This window comes from Cebus imitator, unplaced genomic scaffold (genome assembly GCF_001604975.1).
Source record: "Cebus imitator isolate Cc_AM_T3 unplaced genomic scaffold, Cebus_imitator-1.0 Scaffold69, whole genome shotgun sequence".
Taxonomy (NCBI): domain Eukaryota; kingdom Metazoa; phylum Chordata; class Mammalia; order Primates; family Cebidae; genus Cebus; species Cebus imitator.
In genome coordinates, this window is record NW_016107384.1 from 952999 (window position 1) to 976165 (window position 23167).

Consider the following 23167-nt stretch of genomic DNA (forward strand, 5'->3'; position numbering starts at 1 on the left):
CAAGTTCCTCAATCTGCCTCCATCTCTAAAGGAGTACAATTACTACTTACCTCCTAGAGTTGTTGTGAGAGCCTTAAATGAGATTAAGTATTATAGATTATCAATGAAGTATATTTTAAATGCAAGTGCTTAGAACTGTACCTTATAAATGAGCTCCACAAATGCTTATTAAAACCCGAGGGGTATCCTCTACCATCTGTAATAGGTCCCCTTACTAGATTAGTACCTCATATCCATTACGAGCCAAAAAAAAAAAAAAAGAATAAATGAACTAACGACAAATGAGTAAACTAGGCTACCAGGCACTGGGGCTACAGGCAGCAGCCCAGCGGGCTCGTGGGCCTGGAAGAGTTGCGGGAGTGGGCTCTCCCCGCCGGGCTTGTGGCACGTGGTCGGCTTGGGCGGGAGCTTCGCGACAGTGGGGGAGGGGAGCAGCGTGGGACGCCGAGGAGGGGTCCAGACCGCCAAGGCTACGAGGCGCCGACTGCGCAGGCTCGGGACAGCCGCAACCATTGCTCGCAGACTCGAGGGGGAGAACGTCCAACGGGTAGCATGCTACCCGGATCTGCTTGTGCAGCGAAAGCTTGTCGTGTTCCTCATTTTAAGAATGTTGTATGGCACCACGTGCGCAGGCTTTTCACCCTCATAGGGCCTCTAAGCCCGAGTGTGAGGCAGCTTCCTTCTCCAGCCGTGCCTCTTCCTCCCCCGTGAAGGTCGTAGTGGATGCGCCCACCTCCCTGCGGCCTCCGGAGGTGGTTTGGCGGCCCCCTCCCCTCCCCAGCGTCGCGAGTTGGTGCCGCTGCCACCCCCTGCTCCGAGCTTTCGGCTCCTCAGCCGGGCGGTATCGAGCTTTCCCGGCGCCCCCTCCTCTCCTCCCTCGGACCTGCCTTTCCCCGCGGGACTACCGCCCCCACCTTTCCCTCAGCCCTTTCCTCTCCCGGCCGAGTCGCGGCGGCAGCAGCAGCAGGAGGAGGAGCCCGGAGGCGGCGGTGGCCGGGGAGCCCATGGCGTACAGTCAAGGAGGCGGCAAAAAAAAAGTCTGCTACTACTACGACGGTGAGCGGCCGGGTCGGTGGCAGGGTGGGCGCGCTCGGGACGCCGGGCTCCGCAGCCGCCGTTGCCAGTGGGCGCCGGGGCTGAGGGGTGGGAAGGAGGAGGGACCGACGATTGGCCGCATCTTAACCCGTTCCCGGCCCGGCGCGGTTAGCGCGAGACCCTTTTCCTCGCGCAGCCCCCGCGCCTCCTGCGGACGGGAATCGCGGGGCCGCCCACCTTGTTTCCTCTTTCCCTTCGGCCGTGCAGTTTGTAGCCCCGAAGGTAGCAGCTGCAGGGACGGCGCTGGCCTACCCTGCCTTGGTAGTGGCTGCGGCGAAGGGACGGCCCATTCTCTCCCCTCTCCCGCCCACCATTCGTGGCAGCGCAGGTTTGGGGTGCCCTGCGTCGGCTTCCTATCTCCTCGGCCCGCCTTCCCCGAGGCAAAATTTCTATCCCGGCCCTGACTACACAAAGCCCCGCGGCCGCGAGAGCTCCGCCCCTCCTGTCCCCTTCCCCCTCCTCGCCTGCTCGCCTCCCCTCGCCGGCGTTCGGTCTGGCTGAGCGTCGTCTTCCTCGGCTTCCACCCTTTCCCTGGACCTCTCCTCCTGGTGGGCTCTGGAGAGTAATTACTGAGGGTGGGGGCCCAAGTCCGGTGTGTGGCTTTATCACACCCATGTTTTGCGTGGGCTCCAGTCCTCTCCTTTGTTCGCGGGGTCTTTGAGCGCCTCTTTCTCTGGATTCAAATGGAAGGGCTTCACTTTCTCAGTAACAACAATTCGGGTTTTCCAGTTTGAGACAGGTAGCCTTCGCAGGAAATAGGAGGAGGTAGTAGGGAGATGTGGAACTGTTAAACTGCTTGTGTTGTAGATCAGACTCGATGGGTCCTGGCTTGCCTCCGAGAGAGGTGGTTACCACCCACTTCTTTGTTGCTCTTTGTTCGATCAGGAAATATACCCTGCTATGGGGATTTAGAGAGCATTGGTATCTTGCGAAGGCTGTTCCTAGGTGGTGGGAATCCTGATGTGGGAAAACTTTGAGGAGAAGTGCAGAGGTACTAAATAGTCTAATAAGGTAAATTTGAGCTCACCGTGAATTATAAAAGTTAGATAATTTAAGCATTCTCTAATTTGGAGTATGAGCAGTAAAATTAAATCTCCGAATCCTGTTTCCTGTGTTTCCTGTGTTCAATGGAGTAGTAACCTGTTTCACAGATTTCACAGTCTTGGTAAATAGTTTCTAATAGGTTGCTCTTGAGAGAAGGGATTCCAGAATTTAACAGAGAACCTATCCTAGGCTCCTTGACCTGAAAGTCCTGTCTGATTTGTATGAAGTAATACAAATTTTGGAAGCTGTTTTCTACATTTGGTGTATAAATCACAATATCTTAAGAGAGTTAAGACCCTAGAGTACCAGCTCAGAATCCACCTTTATTTTGAAAATGGCCGTAGTGTCTCTTTTTAGTTAGCAAGGATTAATCTTTCAATGACTGTTAGATAAAATAACCACCTGTATCATTTGGGGGAAAGTTTGAAATCTTACAGAATTAATCTAAATGATCTGATCTGCGATAGCTAGGACAGAATAACAGCCCTCCTTTTAAAAAATTATTTTTCAGAGGACTAGATATGTGTTACATAAATTAATTTGAAATTATGCCATCGTGGAGGGGTGGAGTTGGAAATACATTTTAATTTCAACATGATTTACATTGCATATTTTGGGTTATTCTTGCCCTTCATTCCCTGATCAAATTGGAAAGGGAATAACCCTGTGTATAAGTAAATTTGTAAAATTATGTTATTTCTAAAGTTTAGAGTTTTATTCATCAGGGCTTGGAGTAAGAGGAAAGCTTTAAAGGTTAGGGAAAGTGGTAGTCAGGTTCTTCTGGAAGCTGTCAGTTGCTGTTGGTAGTGATGGGCTCTGAGGAAGTAAGCTGCTTGCAACTTCTTGTCACCACAATGGAACCCTGGAACCAGGAGGGTACACTTGAGTTGCAGTTTGTGAACGGCTGTCTGTCTAGTCCTGGGCCTATTTATGATAACCTTTGTTGAGGGAGTGGGAGCAGGCACTGTTCCCTGGGGAAGGATGTAGGGTGGAATATTTGTCTTGTGATTGTGACTTAATATAATACTTTATTGTAGCCCATTCAACTGCTTTACCTGATGGCCAGCAACCAAGTGAATAGCTGATAGTTTGGAAATCTCTGGCAGGTTATTTTGTCTTTTGTATGTGACTCTCGCTTGTTTTTTAAGGTGGAGTTCTTAGTTGCTTATATTTCACATACTCTTGGAATTTTTGTGGGAGGGACAAAATATTTTGCAGAGATTTAAATTTCATAGGTATTATGCTAATTATTAATATGTGATAGCGTGCTGACCTCATCCAAAAACTTAAGTTTTTATTACCGGAGAACACTGTTTTGTCAGCTTATAAAAGTAGCAATAGTAGTTCTTTTTATATTTTGAGAAGAGAATGCAAGGAAAGGAGGTTCCCTACCAAAGATTTGTGTCTTTATATAACTTGGAGTGGGAATGGGTTGTATCTGTAGTAATAGGGTCTGAATTGTCTGCTAGCATAGGTTACATGGTTTTAACTTCTTAGTAAAGGAGGTAGAAGGAAGAAAGTGAGTGAAAAACTAAAGGAGGGAGTCCTGTCTTTAGTCTTCCTGGGGCTGTTAGGCACACTGAGCCTCTTGGCCACACAGAATGTCTGCCGTTGAGACTGTATGCATCTTAATGAAGGAACTTATGAAGATCTATATATTGTTGTCTGCACACTTTATATAATCTTCAGGTAACCCTTTAGGTCGCTGAAATTCTGGTCCCAAGGAAACCTGCAGACGTTGTTGGATTAGGTATCCTTAAACCTTTGAGGAAGAAAAAGTTATTACGTCTCTGACTGTAGCTATTGATCTATGCTTCCAAATTCCCAAAAACATACTTCTAAATCTTGTTCATTCTTTATACACTAGAAGATCATCAACAATCTGTAAAATGATACAGCTAATTAGGTAGTCACTAAGATCCCTTCTGGGCCTTAAAACGATGTGATTTTTCTCTGCTTAAATATAATTAGCAGCCAAGCTGTGTTAGGCTCTAGTTATAATACTCACATTCTTAATACTTTATCTAGACATGTTTATACTTTGTTTTGAATTAAACTTGAGGCCAAACATATTTAGTGCCTGTTTTATGTTGTACACAGTATAATAGAATTTATATACCTAATCTATGTAACTATACACAGATTGCTCTATGCTCTGTTTTTTCCTCTGAGAGCGATGCATGATCAGATTTGGAGACAAGTGGTCCAGAAAAACACACGAAAAGACTGTATAAAGATCAAACTATATAAACATAAAAGTTGTCAAGATTTGGCCAGGCTTGGAGGCTCATGCCTGTAATCCCATCACTTTGGGAGGCCAAGGCAGGCAAATCACCCGAGGTCAGCAATTTGAGAAGACAACATGGTGAAACCTCATCTCTACTAAAAATATGAATATTAGCTGGGAACCAGTAATCTCAGCTACTTAGGAGGCTGAGGCAGGAGAATCGCTTGAACCCAGGAGGCAGAGGTTGCAGTGAGCCAAGATAGTGCCATTGCACGCCAGTCTGGGCAACAAGAGCGAAACTCCATCTCAAAAAAAAAAAAAAAAGTTGCCAAGAATCATACGTCCCAACATACTCCTTCTTTAACAAATTATAGGAATTCTACTTGGCAGCCAGCAATTGTCAGATTTTCTTAGACTTGTATTTATGAGTGGTACCAAAGTCTTTTGCTGAATAACCTTTAATACAACTTCATGGGTTCTTAACTGTACTATAAATATTTATTATCCATGAAATAGATTGGAGGCAAATCAGTGCTAAGTTAATTATAGCAGCAGTTTATAAATACCAATAATACTAATTGTAAAATAGAACATGACTAAATAAGACTGAAATTTTCCTCTGCTTGACTTGTCTTTTCCCCAGAAATCATTTGCTTGTCATTTCTTTCAAATTTTACCTTATCAGAGAGGCTTTCTTCTGTTAATCCCTTGCTGCCTTATTTTTCTTCCTTTCGGTTGTACCATGTAACTTTTGCCTCTCTCCTCACTAGAATATAAATTCTTTAGTACAGTCTCTCTCTTTTGTTTGTGTCTGTATTTTCACCAACTACATTTAAAAACATAGCTTTTTTTAATATGAATTAGTGATGAGTAAATGATTAATTCTTTATTTTAATTTAATTTTTATTTTTTTGAGAAGGAATTTCACTTTTGTTGCCCAAGCTGGAGTTTGGTGGTATAATCCCAGCTCACTGCAACCTCTGCCTCCCACCCAACAACCCACCCCAACCCCCGTTTAAGTGATTATTCTGCCTCAGTCTCCCACATAGCTGGGATTACAGGCGCGTGCCTCCACACCCAGCCAATTTTTATGTTTTTTTAGTAGAGACCGGATTTTACAATGTTGCCAGGCTGGTCTCAAACTCCTGACCTCAGTTTATCCACCCGCCTCAGCCTCCCAAAGTGCTGGGATTACAGGCATGAGCCACCTTGCCCGGCCAATTGCTTATTCTTACAGATAGAACACTTTCATATAACCTTCTAATTCTTAGAACTACTCTGAGCTACATTTAGGTAGGATGGGTAGCATTTTGTGTATTTAGATGAAATCAGATTCATAATTCTGCTTGGTGCAGTCTACCACTTCTCCTTTTCCACTTCCACAGTGACTCTAATTTTAATGTTCAAGGAGAAGTAGGCACTCGGAATCTTTTTCTTTGCTCCTTTTCAAAGAGTTTTCTCTGCTACCAAACAAAAACCCTTAACAAAAATTTTAATTGCTTCTGTTGACAAATCCTTAACGGAAAACACTTGGGATTGGAGAAGGCATCTCTTAGGGAATGTTAATAAATTCAAACTTGGAAGAACTCTTAAGTCTAAGGATTTTTTTTGGTAATGGATAGTAAGCCTCATTCCTCTGTATTTCATTAGCAGTCTGCTTATAGATACTTGTTCATTAAGTCAGCTTTGGGTTCAGTCATATCAAATAGGCTTAAAGTTCCTACTGTGTGCCAGATAGACAAAAGATGGCTCAAGTCCTGAGAAAGAAACAAAAGACTGCAGGCATAAAGTGAGTTGGGGGACCTTTGATAGGGTAATCAGAAAAGGCAAGGCCTGAAGGAAAAGAATGGGCCAGCCTTAAAAAGAGTTTACTACCTAAGATTGCAAATAGGAAAGCCAGATAGTTATTAATAGAACTTGGTGCACTTAATGGGAAGGAAGACAAGAGGAAAATGTGGAGCCACATGTTAGGCAGTAAAAAGTGGGACTGCACAAAACTGTGTAGCAAGGGATTTGACTTTACCTTACCCAGAGGTGGAAAGCCATCGAAAGTTTTTCAAACAGAGCTCATTCATTCTCTTAAAATAATTGGTAAGTAGTTGTAGAATATAGGCTGGAAGCAAGAATTGAACACATCCTGGTCCATATAAAATGTAATGGTTGCATTTTAGATAGAAATAGACACATTTAAGAGAGGTTTGGACCTCAAACCGTAATAATTTTTGATGGAGCTGGGGTGTGGTCGTAGAGAATAAGGGATGACTCCTAAATTTCTTGATTGAGCACTTACGTGGTGTGTGATACTACTCACTAAGATTGGGAATACTAATTAAGAGCTCTATTTTGAACATCTTATATTTGAGACCCTTACTGAATTCGTGTGAAAAGACCAAGAGTTAACCTCTGAGTTTATAATCCAGATAGGAGATCCTAGACATAGAAATCTGGGATTTGTTAGTTTATAGCTGGTGAGACTAAAAAAGATACAGCATTGATAGACAACTGGTTCCAGGACTTACTCCCAAGAGAAGAGAATTAAGGGCAGAACTATTGTTCACTGATGAACCCAAACACTTAGAACAGCACCTGCTTGGCACATAGTAGGCTCTTGGTTAAATGAATGAACTGAAAACCTTTGATCTTTAAAGGCTGGTGGAGGAGTGGCCTTGAGGTAGGAGTAAAATCCAAAAAAATGGTATTATGGAAGCCAAGGCTCAGAATGTCTCAAGGAAGAGTGACCTCATTGAAATGTGCTACTGTATGTTAAAAATTGCTAGTGGGCTAAGTAGTCTGGAAGACAAAAATAATACAGGTTTTTTTTCCTTGTTTTTTCCCTGAGTCTTTGTTTATAGTCAGCTTACCTTTGGGGCTAAAGGTACTTTTCACAGTCCTGAAATCCAAAATGATCTGAAAATTGAAAAAAAATTCGGTAACTCATTTGGAATCAGAATCTTAACCTGAATCGATATGAGGCTATTTGTGATCTTTATTCTACTTACTGTGAATATTCACACTTTTTTGCTGCAAAAATGTTAATGTTTGATTATATCATGCTACTCAAACTCTTTAGGCTATTGCATAATGTATAGCAGGTATACCATGTTATCTATACAAATCTGAAAAAGTTTAAAATTTGAAACATATCTAATTTCAAGGAATATGGATAAGAGATTGTGGACCTTAGTAGACACTTATATTCTGTTAGCTTCTTGAAGGGTGAGCAATTTATAAAATTTTGCAGATAAATAATTCTTTATGGTAATTTCTTTGCATTGACAATTGAAGTTTGTTGTGTTCAAGGAACCACCTTGAGCCGAGTTTTCTGGATGTTTATTTCATTGGTAAAGCATTTTTATGTACAGGTTGAGTATCCTTTATCTGAATTCTTGGAACCAGAAGTATTTCAGATTTAGAGAGGTTTTGCAGTATTTGTAATTATTTACCAGTTAGCATCCCTAAATTCAAAAATCAAGAATCTGCCATGCTCCAGGTAGCATTTCCTTGATCATTAAGTTGATCCTCAAAAAAATTTAGATTTTGGAACATTTTGGATTTCAAATTTTCAGATTAGGGATAATCAATCTGTATTTTGATGAAAATCAGTAACATTTAAAACTCCCAAATTAATATATTATTGACAATTTAAATGATGAATAAAAATTGTAGGGTCTTAAAACTTCTTAGCCTTTTTATACTTTATGAAAAGGTGAATGCCTACAAGGTAGCCATCTAGAGAATAGTGAGATACAGAATTAAGTGGGAAAAAATTGGAGATGGTTATTTTATAACTTCTTTGTATTTTGGAAGAGCTCTTGATAAACCAAATAATTATTTGTTGGTTGGCTGTTCTGTAGACATGTATCATTTAGGTTCTTCGTGTATTTGTGGGACTGGGGTCCCTAAATTTCAACAGAGAAATTGTTGAAAGCTATGCATATTCATATAAAATTTGAGGACCTTATTAGTAAAAAGTAAATTACTCTGATATATTAGATACATAGTTTGTTGTGTTCATTTTAAGTTAACCAAGACCTTTACAATATTTATATTTCATATTATGTCTTTTTTGTCAGCCTTTACCCTGCCATTTACAGTGACTATAAGTGCCCTTTGCATTCCAGGTTATTACTAAGAACATAAGCTGTGAGCTGCCCTACCAGAGTTTGAATCTAGCTCCTCCACTTGCTGGCTATGTAACTTAGGCAGTATTACCTGACTTGCCTATTTCTCATCCTTCTTCACTATTACACAATAGGAATAATGTAATAATACCCACATAATAAGGGTGTTGACAAGATTAGAAGGTAATATATGTGAAGTACTTAGAATAGTACCTTCTAGTAAGCAGTCAATAAGTGTTAATTCTTTTTTGTTTTTTTCAAACACACTTGCTCAGAAATTACTACTGCGGTCTCCGATTATTAGGGCCCTGGGGCTTTCCACTTGATTTTTAGTGTGCCCATAACTAGAGTATTTGATGTTATGATGTGGTAGATGTTAGAGACATTCATTTGGGTAATTCTTACACAGAGGCAGATAGATGGAAGTTATTATGTAGTTTGTGTCTTTTCCATTTTAGGTCATATTGGAAATTATTATGGACAGGGTCATCGCATGAAACCTTATAGAATCTGGATTTCTAGTGAAGACTAGACTTTCATTATTTTTACTCTAATGATCTTTTTAGTAGTGATAACTAATAAATGCTTTCCCTTGTATTAATTACATGATGCTTTATAACATTAGTGGGTTTTCCATATCTAAGAATTTGATGAGACCAGGCTACTTTCAAGGAACTATATCCCTTGTATTGCCACCATGTAAGGTAGAGCTTTATGGCAGATTCTTTCTTAATAGGTAGTTTATTTTCTGCATTCATAGCCTCTTAATTATCATTACAGAGGAATGTTGCAAAGGGCCATGGCCCTGGTTTGCTAGTTTAAATTCTATATATTGTTTCTTATCCTTATTGGCACCTACGTTTGTAAGGGTAGCTTTCTCTTTAAAAGACCTTGTGTATATGAATTGTTTTCAGAAGAGAGCTGTGTTAAAAATGAAGTTAAAATTAGAGGTATGATACCAACAAAATCAAGTATTCATATTATTAGAAGCATGGATTTTGTAAAAGGTGATTATTTATCCTGTACTGTTATCAAATATGTGGGAGAGAGGACAGAAGATTTGGGGTTCTTTCTTTCCATTAAATAAACAAGAAGTGTATTTAGGGAGGACTTTGGAAGATTTAGTGGATAAATGGCATTCTTTATTCTAGCTTTTCTTATAATATATAAGCTTAATGTTGAAATTACAAGAGTTCAGACCATTAAAATAGCTTGGCTGTCCTGACCCTATGGGTGATTACTTCTAAGATCCTTCACAGATACCAAAATTCATGGATGTTCCAAGTTCTTTAAATAAAATGGTACAATATTTGCATATTAACCTATATATATCCTCCCTTACACTTGAAATCATCTCGACATTATTCATAATACCTAATACAGTGCAAATGCAGTATAAATAGTTGTTACACTGTATGATTTAGGGGAAGATGACAGAAAAAAATGACAATGACAAGAAAAAGGTCTATACATGTTTACAACAGATGCCACTGTCTGTTTTTTAAAAATATTTTCAGTCTGCGGTTCGTTGAATCCACAGATATAGAGGGTTGATTTTATTTTTTGAGAGACTTCTTGTTGTTTAGTATTATAAGAAACATTGGAGCTTTACTTTATTTTATTGAAATTTAGTTGATGAATATCTGTGATTTTGGTGTTATTTGCTGATTTTAAAATAAAACATATATATATATAAATTTAAAGATATTGTGATATAAGATGCCATTTAAAAAGACAAGCTAGGAATTACAACTTTTTAGTCATAAAGAATGAGACAGTATTTTTATTGAAAAATGTCATGCTGTGTCCTTAAGGCACAAAACCTCATTTAGGACCTAAATTTTAGTTACCAAAACTTCCCTGATGGCCTGTAATGTGGACACAGTTTGTTTTAACATGCAAAATGCCAATTATAAGGGATTTCTGGAATGCTAGCAAATCATCCAAGAAGCTGTATTTGCTGGAAAAAAATTTTAAATCATACCAATAAAACTTAAGAGAGCTTACCTTAAGCATCTGAATTTGCCAGAGAATACTGAAAGCAGGCATCACTTCAAGGAACAGAAATTTTAAAAATTAGGGGTAACTAAAAATCAGAAAAGTTTGGTTTCCTTAATCCACAAATAAATGTAGTGTGTAATGATGGAGTCATCATCTGTTAAAAGTATGCGTAGTGTCCTGGTCATCTGATACAGTTCGAAAGTTGCAAAATAAATCTAAGTTATTAAGATTTTAAATTTATTTATTAAGTGGTAAATGCCTTTTAATGATAGACATATATAAATTCAAATAGTTCATGGAGAGTCTCTTTTCTGTACTGTTTAGTTTGTGTCTTTTCTATTTTAGGCGATATTGGAAATTATTATTATGGACAGGGTCATCCCATGAAGCCTCATAGAATCCGCATGACCCATAACTTGCTGTTAAATTATGGCTTATACAGAAAAATGGAAATATATGTGAGTATTCCTTTTGGTACCTATTCAGCACTTTTTTTTTTTTTTTTTTAATTTAAGCTACTATGAAACTTTGTTATTCCACTTCCGAGGGCATTCAGCAGATGAAAAGATGTGGAAGAAAACAAACTCCTTTTTTGTTTTATTCTTAAGAAATTAATAAGAATGAGAGCTATAGCCTCTTTTTTTATTTTTCCTTTAACAATTTTAAAAAGTTTCCTCTACCCTAGGCTTTCATGTTTCTAGAGAACAACTCAGTATAGCATACTATTTTTGTTACAATAATTGTTAACTTGCCTATGCTGCTGAAAACAAACTCCTCTTTTTATTTTATTCTTAAGAGATGCATAAGAATGGGAGCTGTAGCTCTTTTTTTCCCCTTTTTCCTTTAGCCATTTAAAAAGATTCCCCCTACTTTAGGCTTTCATGTTTCTGGAGAACAACTCAGTATAGCAACAGTCAGTATAGCATATTTATATATTTTTGCCATAATTATTAATCTGCCTATGCTGCTGAAAAGAGTAGCCTTGGGGCTATTACGAAATAATTACACATAGAATTAATCCCACAGATATTTACAGGGCATATAATGAATATGGTACACTGTTAGTGGCCAAGCATAGTACAGATAACACAAGTGCAACAGCTGCCTTAATGTTGTTGTAGATAAAGATGAGGGTATGTATAAACAAATATAGACACAACAATTAGCTATTTGGGGAGAAGAGAAATATTTAAAGCAATTAATAATGTTAGGCAATATATGTGAATATGTGAATTATTTTCAGTCACATGTAGACATTTAGAGAAGAGGGGAGGTTAGATAAGACTCTCAATCTGGAAGCCGTGTGGAAGCCGTGTGTCATATATTAAATTGAGCTCTTTGGAGCAAGGCAGCTTAGGATAAAAAAAAAAGATGAGAGGTCATGAACAAAGATTTAGAGTTGAAACTCTTTTAAGGAGGTCATTGATGATATCACTGGATGTTTTATCATGGAAAAGGAGAGAAAGTAGAGTTCATGAACATACGGATTTGACTTTTTGCTGGTTGACCTATTTCATTAAAATAAGGCGCGATTAAATCATAGTTGATATGCCTGTCTAATGCTTTTAAAGGAATTTGAATTCGTTTTGGAATTGATTACTGTTCTCTAAAACACATGTATAAGTTTGGGTTAGTTTTGGAATTTATATATTTTGTTCTGGTAGATTTAGTTCTTTCGAGGAGACTGATAAGGGAATTTGTGTATTCGTTTGATAATACTGATATAACCAGTTGTATTCCCACAGTTCTAACATTTATTTCTCTTCACAGAGGCCCCATAAAGCCACTGCCGAAGAAATGACAAAATATCACAGTGATGAGTATATCAAATTTCTACGGTCAATAAGACCAGATAACATGTCAGAGTATAGTAAGCAGATGCAGAGATGTACGTTTCTAAGTAAAAAGTATTTTCACATTGAAAAATGTAAATGAGTATTTTTAGGAGCTTAGAATGATCTAAATCTGAATATTTTTCCTGTTGGTCTAATATGTAACAATTATTTACTGATTTGAAAAATCATTGTTTAACACTACTAAAGCTACTTAAGAAAAAAACAAACCTATCTGAAGTTTATTGGTTCATGAAACTGTTTGGATATTCTTCTACTCCTAATTTGCTCCCTTGATAACTTTGGGTTAATACATATTGGTAGGGAGACCTCACTCCCATACTCCCTTGCTTAAAAAAAAAAAAAAAAAAGAGATTACACTTTGATTTGCCTGAGTTTGGCATATACCTCTTGTCTTCTCTTTGTGTACTTCAGTTAACCTGGACTGTAATACCCATCTGTTTTTCTTTGTTGAGATATTAGTAAAGCTTTTGAGTCCACATAGTGTTCTCTTGTGCAGGTTAAAAGTATTTTCTTTTTAGAGATTGGTAACAAATTGGCCTGAAGGTAGAATGCAAAAGTCAACCTAAAATTATTGGAACAGTATCTTTTAAAGCTTGACACTAAAGTTCATTCTCATTGGTGTTGTATTGATTGATTAGTGGAGGTGGTAGACATCTGATATTTACAGACCTTGTCCACATTTTTACCATAGATTATCTCATTTGATTTGTCGTAGTGGTACAAGATAACTAGAACAGATACTGTTTAATTATTATTTTTTTCCAGTGAAGATTCTGACTTTGAAAAAGAGGCATGGGTAGCCCTTGGGCAAATGAAATAACAGGATTGAATTAAAACCTGCATAATAATTAGTTCTATTAATAGTTATGATCCTGGCTGGGCGAAGTGGCTCACGTCTGTAATCCCAGCACTTTAGGGGGATGAGGTGATGAGGCGAGAGGATTACCTGAGGTCAGGAGTTCGAGACCAGCCTAGCTAACATGGCGAAACCCTGTCTCTAATTAAAAAAATACAAAAAATTAGCTGGGTGTGGTGGTGTGTGCTTATAATCCCAGGTACTTAGGAGGCTGAGACAGGAGAATTGCTTGAACCCAGGCGGTGGAGGTTGCAGTGAGCTGAGATCGCGCCGTTGTACTCCAGCCTTGGCAACAGAGTGAGACCCTTGTCTCAAAAAAAANAAAAAAAAAAAAAAAAAAAAGATTATGATCTGTCTGAGCAGTAAGAAACTAAAATGTATTCTTATAGTGCTTGTGACTTAAGGGTGTACAAAAATATTAATAAATAAAATAATGACCCTTATTCTTGAAGAGGTTACAATTCGGGGCATAGGGAAAGACTAAGAAAGGGTTACATACATCTGCCATATCCCCTTCATTCTTTCTGTACTAAGAAACTGTCATGTTGTGTTGTTTGTCTGTATATGCTTTTTCCTTGTTGTCTTTAGTATCCCCTCTATATTTTGGCTCCCATGAACCTAGTTAATTCTTACTAACTTTGAAGATCAAGATTACCCATGGGCATAGGCAACCAGCTGTTACATCTTTTTGGTTTAGTAACTTACTTACATGCATTGCAAAGTTACAGATAGATAATATGTGAAGTTAAGGAGTTGTAAAGAAAGTAAATCATAAAGCAATTGAAGTTACTTTTAGATTGTTAACTTATTATTGCAATATTAAGGGGAAATGCCTAGAAAATTTAAGTCTGTGTTTTAATTAAATAAGAACTGTTTTACTTAGACAGCTGTTGATTTCTTGTTAATAGACCAGAGATATCCCACAGATAATCCTGATAAGATTTGACGGTGGTCTTTCACAGATAACACTTTAATTACCTTGGCTAAAACAATAAATATATTTTAAAGTTGTAAACATACTTTATGAAGTGTATGTTTGATAATCACATCAAGCAAAAATGTATTGGTAGGAAATAGTTTTTGTAAGAAAAGGCTTTCCTTAATTTGCAAAGTAGGTTGAAATTAATAAAATCCATCTTCCACAGTTAATGTTGGAGAAGATTGTCCAGTGTTTGATGGACTCTTTGAGTTTTGTCAGCTCTCAACTGGTGGTTCAGTTGGTAAGTGCTAATGCAATCAGATTTAAAAGTTGAACTAAATTTGGTGTATATCTTTTGGGTTATTTGTGTAAAGCAGAAGTTTTAATGATTGTGAATTTTGATAACAAAAGGAAATCAGTATGTTTTTAGTAAAGTACAATTTACTTTCCAAACCTGTGTGTTTTGTGATTGTCTTACTTTTTTAACTTATATTTTTAGAGACTTCTTTCATCCCCTTGTTGTCTAGCTACCATTGTTATTACCGCTTTCCACATATACCATTATTTAATCTTAGGTCACAGCTCTGGTAGAATAATTTTCTAAGGAGAAACTGCTATTTGTGTCATAGATGATTTCTGTTTACTTTTATGATTTTAAACTCTTGCTTAGGTGTGGCATACTCTTAGAGGGTTTTTGTTTCACTGTACTAATTTTTTGTGTTAAATGTCGATCTTGTTTCTACCTCAGCTGGGGCAGTGAAGTTAAACCGACAACAGACTGATATGGCTGTTAATTGGGCTGGAGGATTACATCATGCTAAGAAATCAGAAGCATCAGGATTTTGTTATGTTAATGATATTGTGCTTGCCATCCTTGAATTACTAAAGTAAGTTAATTTATACTTTTTTCAGTGATAAAATGTTTTCATTAAAACACGAAAAAGTCTATGGCTTTTAAAATATCAAACCATAGGTTGAAATAGTTTATGGTGAATTTTTTATGAATTTGTTTCAAAACACTGAAGAAATGCAGGAAATTTGCCCAGTTCTTCAATTATTAAGAGTGAGAAGTATGGCCAGGCACTATGGCTCAGGCCTATAATCCCAGCACTTTGGGAGTTTGAGATGGGCAGATCTCTTGAGCCCAGGAGTTTGAGACCAGGCTGGGTAACATGGCAGAACCCCATCTCTACAAAAAAAAATTAGCCAGGTGTGGTAGCATGCATCTGTAGTCTCAACTACCCAGGAGGCTTAGGTGGGAGGACCTGAGCCCAGGAAGTTGAGTCTGCAGTAAGCCATGTTTCTGCCACTACATTCTAGCCTGGGCAGCAGTGTGAGACCCTGCCTAAAAAAAAAAAAAAAAAAAAAAAAAAAAAGATTTAGAAGTGTGTACAAATGTCAAAACTCCCATTTAAATACGCTTTTTAAAAAGTAGTTTGACAATTTTGATTTTAGTTAGTTTCAACTAATAATGACAATGACCTTGGAAGTTTATATTCTAGTGTTTTGTAAGTTTGAAAATGAAGACAAAAATTTGAAACCTGTCTTAAAGGAAATTTGTTTACCTGTTAAGTTAGTCTAACTGCCTATCTTCTGTATCTGAATGAGGCTTTGTTCTCTACTGATAAATATAAAAGTTTCTCTGAAGGAGCTATTTCTCCTTATCTGTGGCTGCAGTTTGAGAAGAGAGAGATCTATAGAGGTACTTATGAATTTGGACATTTTCAATGTTATATTTTGCCATCATCAGTTATAACACAGCAAATTCTTTGTATTGTACTCAGCTTGTGTTTTTCAGATACTTAAAATTGATAATGACTCCTCAAATAAACAGTAATTTAGAAGTATCAATGTAACATCTTGTCAGCTCTTCAGGAGCAGAGGAAAACCATTTGCAGTCATTTATTTGCCTTGTTTTTTAATTGACTATTGATGTTGGTTCCATTGTCTTCATCTCTTTGAGCAAGTTCTTGCCTACTCAGCTAATAGTTTTAAACAACTTTAATTTCTCTGAACACTTTTTTTGGGTGGTGACAAGATTTAATAATTGACTTGGTGCACAGCTTTCCTTGCCTAGGTAACACATGAGCCACTCAGAAACTTTACCTTGACTGCAGCCTCATTTCTGTTTTTTAATCTTGGAAGAAATTTTGCTATTCTGTGATAGCTTTTTATATTCTTTTTTTTTTTTCTGTCTTTTTTCCCACCCTTTTTGTGGAGAACGGGGTCTTTTGTATTGCCCAGGCAGGTCTCAAACTCCTGGGCTCAAGCTGTCCTCCTGCTCTGTCTCTCTAAGAGCTGGGATTACAGGTATGAGCCTCCGCACCTGGCCTGCTCTTTATATTCTTATGAGAATATTCTTATGAGTGCTTAGTCTGGAAATATCAGTTTACATTTTATTGTTTTATTTAGCACAGCTATGGCATCATTACATAATAAACACAATGCTTTGCCATCTAATTTAATAACAAAATCTCACTTTCGCTGTACTTCAAAAGGATAACATTAGAAGTCCATTTTTCCCTTGTTTTGACATGAGTATGCATGCACTGGTAACAAATCATGAAATGGTGATTCTTATAGCTCCTAAAATGTATTTGAGTTACAACTGTGTCACTGTAATCTGTGGTGCTCCAAGGACTAGCTTCAAGTGATGAGAGTAGCCCATGTAGCCTCTGTCACAGCTACTCAATTCTGCAGTTCAAACGAAGCCACAGATAATAAACAATTGAGCATGGCCATCTTTAAGTAAAACATTTTTTATGGACACTGAAATTTGAATTTTTTATAAATGTCACAGGTCAGAAAATACTCTTGGTTTTGTTTTTAAACTATTAAAAAAAATGTAAAAACTATTCTTGTTCAAAGCTGTAAAAAAGAGGCAGTTGGCTAAATTTGGGCCATGGGCCATAGTTTGCCAATCCCTGTTTCATAATGTTGAAGATTTATTGCAGAGGTGTTTTAAAGTAGCAATCTTGAATATGGTGTAATCTTCAGTTTTAATATATTAGAAATATGTGCTATATTTTTGAAGCATGTAGAATAGAACAAATTTCACAAAGAGAGCAAATATATATTTTTTAACCTACATTGGGCCACCAGTGGATATTTAAAGGCCTAAGGCTCAAACCTCAGATATCTGAATAGTCTTTTAGGCTGAAAGTAAAAGATGATTAAGCATTCTGGAATGCAAGAGCTCAAAATTAGGCTTCCTGAATTCATGGTGCTTCTTCCCATCTTAGAACCTTTAAAGAAAAAAACAAAAACTTGTGGATTTGTTTTCAGGTATCATCAGAGAGTCTTATATATTGATATAGATATTCATCATGGTGATGGTGTTGAAGAAGCTTTTTATACAACAGATCGTGTAATGACGGTATCATTCCATAAATACGGGGAATACTTTCCTGGCACAGGAGACTTGAGGGTAAGACTAAATTCTGTCTGAATAAATATTGTGAGATGAACCTAGGAGATTAGTAATCCTACACTTGCTGTAGTATTGTTCCTGAGTTAATAATTTGAAACTTGTATGCAGAATTAAATTATTTTGTATGCAGTAACGTCTGCTAGAATTCACTGTTGCTGACTATAAGCAAAAATTTAATGAGAACTTAAGGACTTCTTTTTCTCAGCTTTCTTTGGTTGAATAATATTTTTGACTATCCACGAAGCATGAAGCCTTTCTCTTGATGTTCAATTTGAATCTTCAGAACTACCTATGTAGTTCAAAATAGCCTATGTGGCTATTGATTGTAAAGATCGGTGGAGTAAAATAGACTAGGTCTTCTTAGGTTCTGCTGTTCTCTTTTGTGATTGGTCTTGATTTTTAGTAGGTCTAATTTTAATCTTTTTTTCTTAAGCTTCTAAAATTGGTAATGTATTTAGGTAAAGAATACTATAGTGTTGCCCTGCCTGCCTGTTAAATTAAGTGTAGTTCTATTTTATTTCTGTTACCTTTTTCCATTTGATGCTCTTTTCTTTTGTAACTGAAAACCACTCGTCAAATTCTCTTTCTCTAAACTCATTGAAGGTGTTTTGTCTCACTACAGTTTTTTTGAACCTAACTACATGCATGTTGAAATTTATGCAGTAAACAGCTGTTTTTGGTTCAGCCTGGATTATATGGGAGATATATCTTACAATGGGATTGAACAAAGTTCTAAACTATTTTATTAAGGCTATTTTTCATATCTATGGTATGTCATTACAATTTAGAAACGAGAGTTTAAAGAGTTGCTTTAAAGTATTCTTGAGCTGTATGGCTTTTCTCTATTAAATCATAATGTGATAACTTTCTCAGTAAACCCTTTAAGTAAAAGAGATATCTTAGTAAAACTTTTCTGTACTTATAGATGGGTGGGAGGTCAGATGTTTGGTTTGAGTTTAAATGATTTAGCTTTTAAAATTGCGGATTTGTCATTTCATTTCCTTGCCAGTAAACACCTTCAATTTCTCTTGTTTCCCACCTGGTCTTATCTTACAGACCAGTGGTTCTCAAACAGTGGCCCCTAACTGAGGAAAGCAGACTAGCACCACCTGGGAACTTGTTAGAAACACTCATTCTTAGAGCTCAAAAACTCTGGGTGATTCTCCACCTTAAAGTTTGAGAGCCACTGCCCTAAACTGATAGAATACTTTTGTCAGCAACCATTATGTCCTAGTGGAAGTCAAGGAAAACTCTTCCCTGATTTAAGCTTAAAGAATAAGATAATATCTTTGCAGCATAATCCTAGTTTATCTTAGAAGTGGCAAATGGAAACCTCTTTTAATTTCTGACAGCAGGTGGATATCCCCATGGTCTCTTTTCAGTTATTCATAATTCTTACAGTTTGAAGTTTTTGAAAATATTAGAGAATGCATGTTTTAGAAGGATTTGAGAATGGCTTTCAACATCTGTTTTCCTCACTTAAGATTTTATAATCACTGTATAAAATGATGTTCTAAGGATAACATTTGAATATTTTAAGCATGTCCCTATAACTGAGAATTAAAATCAATCATTACATTATATGTACAGCTATATTTGGACTTTCTCTATAATTCACGTGTATCTTTGGATGTTAATTTAATCAGCGCTCCTTTTTCTGCCTGCTAATTCATTCTAAGGCTGAAAAGAAGGCTACTCTGAGCTTAGCTCATTGTTGAAACTCTGTTTGCTTTAATTCAAGTGGTCTAGTGGAAGAAATAGAAAGGTGGTATAGTAGCAGTTGCAGAATGAGACCTGGAAGAGGTAAAGCTTAGTCTAACAGGGGCAGCAGTTCTGAGTTACCAGCTAGTTAGTGGCATTTAGGATGAGAAGTGCTGACCAACTTTTCTGTGTTCTGAAATCTTAGGGTCAAAATATATTTCATCTGTATTTTAACTGCAGCAGGAGTGTAAGGGTTCACAATACTTTGGCTTTTCCACATTTGTATGACTTGTATTTAGTTAATAAATGTAACAAAAATTTAGGCTTCTTTAAGAAAAATTGGGAGAGGAGGTGTATAATTCAGCTTGCTTTTTTCTCATTGGATGTTGGGTCTTATAACTCTAATACTGCATGTAAATTTTGCTTTTGTAAAATTGGACTGAAGCTAAGATTATTCCATGAAAGGTTCAGAAATAACTTGCACAAGTGCTAGTAATCCTAAAAATTAATGGATCTTCAGACATTATAATTTAACACACATAAGACTTAGGTGCCCCGCTCCGCCCCAGCCCCCAGCCCCCAGCCCGGCACGGTGGCTCATGCCTGTAATCCCAGCACTTTGGAAGGCCAAGGCAGGTGGATTACCTGAGGTGAGGAGTTCGAGACCAGTCTGACCAATATGATGAAACCCTGTCTGTACTAAAATATATACAATAGCTGGGCATGGTGGTAGTTGCCTGGAGTCCCAGCAACTTGGGAGGCTGAGACAGGAAAATTGCTTGAATTCCAGGAGGTGGAGGTTGCAGTGAGCTGAGATCGCGCCACTGCACTCCAGCCTGGGTGACAGAGTGGGATTCCATCGCAAAAGAAAAGAATTAGGCATCTCGCAATCCTTTGGTATTGCAGTTAAAGTACTATTTTGTAGAAATGTCTGTACTATACAGTGTCTTCTAGGAATGCATATATATACACAGAAATTGATACACATGCGTACAAACAAATGCATGACAGATGCAAATAAATAAGTATATATAATACATGTATATATCACTTAAGAGTACATGTAGTTGGAACCTTTGCATCTTTTGAGAGAGATTCATGCCTGGAGTGGTACTCATTCAACAGGTAGAAACAAAATTTAGTTGAAGTCCAATTGAAGAACAAATCCGAGGCTGGACGTGGTGGCTTACTCCTGTAATTCCAGCACTTTGGGAGGCCAAGGTGGGCGGATCACCTGAGCTCGAGAGTTTGGGACCAGCCTGACTAACGTGGAGAAACCCTGTCTTTACTAAAAATACAAAATTAGCCAGGTGTGGTGCCACAAGCCTGTAATCCCGGCTTCTTGGGAGGCTGAGGCAGGAGAATCACTTGAACCTGGGAGGCAGTGATTGCAGTGAGCCGAGATCGTGCCATTGCACTCCAGCCTAGGCAACAAGAGCGAAATTCCGTCTCAAAAAAACAGACCAAATCTGGTGCTTTGGTCAGTAGCTATTAAATCTTCAAGAAAGTCTGGGTCATTCTTTCATCATAAGTCAACTCACACCAAGAGATTGTGAACTACTGGAAGGATTCTGCAGAGGATTGTCCTGCAGGGCTTTTTGGCTTAATTTATTTTCCACAAGTTTACTCGTAAAGTTGCCTCATCATCTTGTATATTCTGCTTGTAATGGGTTTTCTGGTTTAATGTAATAATGTAATTTCGTTGCCTTTAACTGCCTGTGTTAAATATCTTTTCTTCCAAAAATAATCACTATAGATTAATTGGAAATGGTTCTTGTATGCTTTACGAGCAGTCTGTTAAATACTGGAGCGTATACTTATTTGCTTTCTATTATTTTCTTTCTCAATTTGATTGTTCCTGTCTCAACTTCTAAGATGAATTCAAAATTGGATCCTTAATATTATCTTTTAATCTTTTCAAAATGTAGTAAACAAATGTCAAACTTACTTATAATAGATTATTCCCTAAAATCTATTTTAACTATGTATTTTAGGATATTGGTGCTGGAAAAGGCAAATACTATGCTGTCAATTTTCCAATGAGAGATGGTATAGATGATGAGTCATATGGGCAGATATTTAAGCCTGTAAGTATTATTATTTTCAAAATTGGAATGGAATTTCAGAATGTTATTAGAGATGCTAACATTTGTTGCCTTGTGCGTAGATCATCTCAAAGGTGATGGAGATGTATCAACCTAGTGCTGTGGTATTACAGTGTGGTGCAGACTCATTATCTGGTGATAGACTGGGTTGTTTCAATCTAACAGTCAAAGGTAAGCAATTTAAGAGTGGTATTCCCATTAAAAAAATGGTTTTTCTTCCACCCAGGAACTTCCCATAAAAGTTCTCATTGTCTTTTCTTGCCTGCTGTTTTAACATTATACTCTGTGCATTTTTCTTGTAGTTTTGTCTGTTGTATGTATGACTAGAATTATTCTTGTTTCATTGTGTCAGATTTATATGTACATTTATGTATGACTAGTTTTATAAGGTTTATTGTAGTTTCAACCCAAGGCAGCTATTTTTGAATGTTTTTGCTGTTTGAGTGTAAATAACGTGCATTCTTGGTTACTTAATTGGATTATTCATTTCTCATTGAGTAGTAAGAGAGTTTAGCCTTCCTCACCACTTTGCCCACAGTATGCTTGTACCCTTCCCATATCTCTCTTTTTACAAATCAGAATTTGATTGTGATATTTAGTGTTCACAGCAGCATCTTTAAACACTTTCCATCTTATCCAGTTTTTCTTTGCCTCTTACTTGTTCCTATGTTTCTCATTTGCTTGGTTTTTTCTCTACTTATTGCTAAACTACTGGTGTCTGAGTATCTTCATGTGTTCAGATTTGCTGAGTATTCTTTCACTTTTAGCTTCTTGAAAAACAGCCTTCTCATCTGCATGTTTTGATGACTATTTTCGGCAGACCTGGAGGGGGACACACAACTATTCTTTGCTTTTCTGTTGTATTGGATGCCCGTGGCGGCTCTGTTCTCTGTCCTTAACTTTTTCTCACGTTTTGGTGGAGCACCTTCTCATGTAGCTTGCTGATAAAAACCAAGTGGGAGATTAGGAGTGCTGTACTACATACTAAATTTTAATCATATGTTGAAATCAGCATATGATTGCAGTCTAGGCCAAAGCAAAATATCACCGTCATGGAGAATGGACTTCTAGGGTGTAAGAATAAATCTGAAATTTTACTTAATAAGATTTTAAAATTTATATGTAGGTTAGAAATGATTTTTATCATGAGTGTTTGTGTATGATTTTAGAGATTTTTTTTCTGTGTGAACTTTTAGGTAGCAAGTTGATACTTGCTTTGTATTCTCTAAGATGTGGAGAATTCTCAAATAGAACTTTCTCCAGAACTGTTGCTAGTCTAAATGGAATTGGACAACTAAATAGAGATATTAAAAGCTTTTTTGAGGTTATGATTGCTACTATACCAGCTAGTATTAAGAGTTGAATGATACTCTTCTTAAGTTGAATGATACTAAATTAATTGTCCCTTTGTAGGTCAACAGTGGTTAAACAGCAGCAGTTTCATATTGTAACTTAATGTGTTAATAACCATCTTTTGCCTCAGAATGTTTATAAACTTTCAAAAATGATCTACCTAATGTACTTTTAAAAATATGTATTAACTGTCAGTTTTCCTGTTTGACTTGAAAGTCCTTAATGTTTTTGTACTTAATAGGATTTATAATTATAAACTACAGCAGTTCACTCTTAGAAAAAAAGTTCATATTGTATTTTAGCTAATAGAGTTTCAGTTGTGTAAAGCATATAAGGATATTTGCAATTCCAAGTCTTAAAACTTCATTCTGAGTGTCTCCACTGCCAGCATTGATTCAACTTTTTCAGATCTGCTGAAGTTAGTTATTTCTTGTCCATCTCCTTGTTGCCCTCAGTTAC

The 23167-nt window shown here is 37.2% G+C and overlaps 1 protein-coding gene across 1 annotated transcript in view; it reads left to right on the forward strand.

Annotated features, from left to right (window-relative positions):
- Positions 1–633: 633 nt before the first annotated feature.
- HDAC2 (histone deacetylase 2) overlaps positions 634–23167 on the forward strand; it is a 29294-nt gene continuing 6760 nt past the window's right edge. The window contains exons 1-8 of the mRNA XM_017530802.1: positions 634–1056; positions 10834–10946; positions 12259–12376; positions 14346–14420; positions 14868–15006; positions 17405–17546; positions 21245–21337; positions 21418–21526. Of these exons, the coding sequence (XP_017386291.1) occupies positions 1005–1056; positions 10834–10946; positions 12259–12376; positions 14346–14420; positions 14868–15006; positions 17405–17546; positions 21245–21337; positions 21418–21526 (841 nt within the window). The 5' untranslated portion in view covers positions 634–1004. The remainder of the gene's footprint in view (positions 1057–10833; positions 10947–12258; positions 12377–14345; positions 14421–14867; positions 15007–17404; positions 17547–21244; positions 21338–21417; positions 21527–23167) is intronic.